The 5129-nt window shown below is 36.0% G+C and overlaps 1 protein-coding gene across 1 annotated transcript; it reads right to left on the reverse strand.

Annotated features, from left to right (window-relative positions):
• Positions 1-593: 593 nt before the first annotated feature.
• On the reverse strand, positions 594-3647 carry LOC132144665 (interleukin-11-like). The gene is made up of 5 exons (XM_059555225.1): positions 3574-3647; positions 1605-1771; positions 1383-1463; positions 958-1116; positions 594-791 (listed from the first exon to the last, which is right to left on the reverse strand). Exons 1-5 carry the CDS (start codon positions 3578-3580, stop codon positions 612-614), a joined length of 594 nt encoding a protein of 197 aa, XP_059411208.1. The 5' UTR covers positions 3581-3647; the 3' UTR covers positions 594-611.
• Positions 3648-5129: the final 1482 nt, after the last annotated feature.

Raw genomic sequence — 5129 nt, forward strand, 5'->3', positions numbered from 1 at the left:
CGTGAGAGAGACACAGAAGCCGTTAAGGTTAGTCTTGATCAGAATGAATTATGAAGCTGATATGTCAAGATTAAAAGAACATTCATAGACTAGCTTTAACCACCGAATAGTTTAAATGCCAACCGCACCTAAAGTCTAACCTTAAAATTTGAATTATTCAGTAATGTTGTTCAAAAAGGATGTTGATTCAGGACTTTGAGGTGATATTACTAACTAAAAAAAATCGATAAATAAACAAGAGTGCCCGTCCTGGACTGCATTTAATTATACATCACATTAACCACAGTAAAAGGTTTAAGTGACCTCTATCGGTCATTGTTAGCAACTGCCTGCAGCTGAGTTTTGCATACAAATTCACTTATTGAAATAATATATTTAATATTTTTATAAAGTGCTATTTCCCATTCACTCTCTCTCTCTCTCTATAAAAAATCCTTCATTGTAAACAAAGAACTGTTCAATAAATATTAAATACAAAACTTATAAATAATTACTTAATGAAATAAAAACAACATACATATAGGAAATGTTAACTGGAGAACACTCTCAAAATGAAGGATGACTTACAAAGGCTGGAACGTTCATTCCATCCTATCAAACATTAAGGCAAGTCAGGCGTCATGGAGTTGAGCTGAGAGCTGCTTGTGTTTCAGTTCTCCCAGTGCTCTAATGTACCAGTTGCAAAAGTAGTAAAGTTTGTCAAGAATCTCCACATTGGCCTGGTATGCTTCCCAAGTTGTGTTCAAAGGTGACAGGGAAGGGTGGACCAGCTCAGAGGGGGTGGTCCCAATCTGTAAGAAGGTTTAGAAGATTTCTGTTAAACAAATTCTTAAAGTCTGTCTTCTTGCATCTTGCTTAAGGCATCTCGAAAAAAACGTATGACATCCATTTGAGCAGCTCTTAAGATATTGAAATATTGTTTGATTTCCTCTTGGAGTTGAGTTCAGTGGTTTTTACCTGTATGAGCACCATGTGGCTGATGTCTTCAATACGATGAGCGAGTTTCTTTGTCTTCGAATAATCGCTCCCCATTTCTTCTTGTTTTTGCTGGATCCAGTCAAGATGGAACTTGAAGGATTTAAGACCAGAGTACAGCTGTCCTAATGTACTGCTCACCTGTGGGTCAGAAGGAGCCAGACTCAGAGGTTAAATGTTGTGATCATCTATCTATCTATCTATCTATCTATCTATGCAAACTTGTGGCACTTGTATAAATTTCTTTGTATTTTTGTTCCAGTCGAAGATAAACTTTTTTGGGGGGTTATCAGTAAACAGTCTGGTTTTAATTTTGGATCTTAGTCATAAAAAAATATTCTGTCAAAAAGAAAGTTTAGATGCTTGAAACAGACAGAAAAGCAGACAGAGATATGTGGATGTTCTACCTCGACTGTTTTCAGGTCTGCTGTTTTGTAGTTCAGTGAAGGCAGGGATGTGAGTGATTGCTCAAATTCTTGCATCTCATTCTGAAAAATGTCAAGGATTTTATTAGATAATAGGTTTTTTTTTATTTGCTAAATGTAAATGTGTTATTATGCATGGGACATTTATTCCTAAAATGAATTGGATTACATTTTAATGTACATAGTACATTTACTGGTACTTACCCCAAGCCTTTCTTTAGATACTATTTCCAGCAGCGTACGCATTTCTCTATATAGCCTCTGCAGATCCTTTTTCCCCTCAGTTATATTAGCAGGACGGGCTGTGGTGAAGGTGAAGAGCTCAACGCAAGTCATCAAGATGATGAGGGGAAAGGTGGAATTAGGTAACACTGTCGGCATTAAAACAAGCAGGATTTCTTATTAATGTCATTGGAACAGCTGCTCGGAGTCACAAGTTTTTCAGTGTGGGAGCAAGACAGCTGTTTTACGCTATAAAAACTTGTATCTAAGCAGAGGGATTTGCACAGAGAGCCCCTTTTCTTGGTTTGTAATGGTTACACCAGATGGGATGATTTAGAGAAAGATTTTATCCCACAGGAATCCAGGCATGAAGGACACACATTTGTAACAGTTGCTGAGTTTGTTGTGATCAGTTTCACACTGAATGCGCAAAATTAAGAGAGGTGCTATTTGGATGAAAAGATGCGAGTCAGCATTTTTCCTGATGTAGTGTTTGTGGTGGCTTGCCTAAGTTTTGATGCACACTTTGATGCACACTTGATGCACACCAAACCGGTAAAACTGGTGAAAATGAAAGCAAAGGATTTGAAAAATCCATTAATTTCCAGTTCAGAGTTCTTTCAGGAAATCTGTCTTCCTGATTTCACACATTAGTAAATGAGACATGTATAACCTTCTATTTGTCTATTTAAATATCCTTACATTTTTGTCAACCTGTCTATTTACTTATTTATCTGATTAAAATGCATAGTAAGAATATATACACATTTAGCATGACTATTACAGTGAAAATTAATATATTAGGTCTAATGCAGTTCTTTCTTTTAGCCACTAATAATTGGCCCGTTTGATGTGTGCGCCAGTCTTTATCCACAGCAAACTCAAATGAGCCATGAAGATTGTAGGCCTTCAAATACATGCAGTAGATATGTGATAACTGTGTGATTTAAGCCTATGATAAGCATTAAAAGGAAATGAATGGCTATTTACGCAATTAGCATCCTTTGAAACCTTTCTAAATAGAGAAATTGTTCAGGTCACCACTAACCATTGCGTGCAACCCCTAAAGATAGCATGGTGGCGATCTCCATCAAAACTGTTGTAGGCATGCAAAGGTCACTCGCTTGCAGACATCCTCCGTTTGCACTTGTGGAAAATGATTTTTACGCTGATAGCATCTTTTTGCTTGTTAACACGAATTTGTTGAAATGAACTCATTACTGATGCACTGAGTCAATACGTGTGCATATTTTCTAAGTACAAGTTATCAAGCAAAAGCAATGTAAGCATGTTTACAATCTGAGGTTACAACTCAACACTGCAGCAGCTTTATGAAACCCTAAACTCTTAACCTTGAAGGTTATTTTAGTATTATCTATATATTATCATAGAGTATAACTGAAATCAAATTTTGAAGTTAAATTAAAATTTTACAAATTTGAAAATACATTTAAGTTGATTTATTTATTTTTTACCATTGACCTTAATGTGACTTGTTTTCAAGCACATACAGTAATCATGATTTGGAGAACCAAATAAACTAATTAATAATGAAACTAATTTTGTAATGTCGTTTAAGCATTGAAAAACCTAATCTGAATGTTAGTGTCATTGTGGTTATAACCCTGACTTTCATAATTATAATAAACATACAAAATGTCTTTAAAGATGAACACAATGCATTACGTACATTTTTATTTGTCATAAAAATTAAACAATTCATATCACCAACATCATTGAATTATCTTGAGGTTAACAAGCCAGACTGCTTTACTAGAATTAGTGGTTGTTTTGGTTTCTATTCTGAAAAGACTTTTAAAACTAAATTCATAGACAGCAAAAACACCCACACTATAGACCCACCCTCTACAATGTCCATGTTTGCCCTCACTAAAACACATTCCTATGCCTGTGCTGTAAAGCTGATGTAAAGAATGATAAAAGTACTTACATTTCATGGTAATCCCAAAATCACAAGTGGTAAACACAGTGTACAAACTTGTGTTATCACTCTACTAACATTTGAACTAGTGAAAGGGTTCTCCTTTATATTATGGGCCATGACACACAACTCTGAGTCATTCACATTCAGGAAAAAAAAGTAGACCTACACACCCCCTCTCACTAAACATTATCTTTTTTCTGAAGAACTCAACAGTTTTTGCTATTTCCGCCAACTTGATACCTCAAGACCCTTATGTTTCTAATTTTGGGGTTCTCTTTTGGGGTAATCTCTGGTAATGTATGTAGTAGACTTTATATCCAAGAGATTGTTTTTTTTTTATCACCAAATCTGATACTTGCTACATCGTTTACAAGATTAGGAAGGTTATCTTTTATATATATGTGCAATATATACATATGAGACTACATTCGTATCAGATTACAGTTTGCTATAGGGAGATATGGAGATGAAGGACTGCAATAAGACGCTAATTTATTTATTTGGAAATAGTGATCCTGTCTTTGAAAACCCAGGTACAGGCATTTTTTTTTTTAGATTTACTGTTTTCTATATAAAATCATCCTTCAAAAGGTAAAGAACATTCTGTGAAAATGTAATATTGATATCTTTATACTGACCAAGACCATGTCAAAGATTGAAATCATAGAGAAATTAATGGTTGAAATCAAACTTGGTATAATTAGATTTTGAGACTTGGATTTCACAGAGCGGGTCCCAATTAGGTGCAATTCACAACAGAACATATAGTCATAACACACTCACACGCCAGTCTAGAAGATCTGAAGCCCCCCAACCAACCACTGAGCATTTTCCCCACATTGGTTCGCTTGGCCTCCTCTGACACATCGTGCTAATATTTCCACTCATACTTCAAGGATGCACAAGTGTCTTCATGCCTTAATGCACACACATGCATTCCTTCCCATCCCTCTTTCATTTTCTCCATCACCCACTCCTTCTTATGTCTTCCTTTTTTGTTTGGCCCATGACTGCAAGGCAAAGAGAGACATGTTGATAAGATAAATGTCTGTTTTACACTGTTTGGGGTGATATCCTGTACTTCTTCAGGAAGAGGTGAGAGTAGCCTAGAATCTGGTACTTCCTTATGTAGTGATATGATAGATTAAGCACACCATTTCACACTTGAAACTGGGTCATTTTAAACATCATGTATACAGAATCCAGGCTTATATTGCTTCATGTTTCATACTCGTCACAGTTAACAATTAATCTTGAATAGACTGAGGTTAAGCATTTTATTTGCAGAGGCTATCTGAGGTGTCAGTGTGACACCAATCAGACAAATGCAGCACACCTGTTTACATAACGGCTCTGGCATTGCTCATTTGGGATTTTTATTACTCCTGAATGGTATTTTCAGGCTACAAAGAACACTCCTATGAAAGCGTTTTCTGCTCAAAGGCTGAAACAACTGTTTATACAGCGCGTGGTGTTTCCTTGACTGTCCCAACACGTGAGTATGAGGCTTGCGCTCGAGTAACTGTTGCTATAGCTCTAGTCGTAACATTCAAAATTTTCAC

The sequence above is a fragment of the Carassius carassius genome, chromosome 8 (assembly GCF_963082965.1).
Source record: "Carassius carassius chromosome 8, fCarCar2.1, whole genome shotgun sequence".
NCBI classification, from domain to species: Eukaryota; Metazoa; Chordata; class Actinopteri; order Cypriniformes; family Cyprinidae; genus Carassius; species Carassius carassius.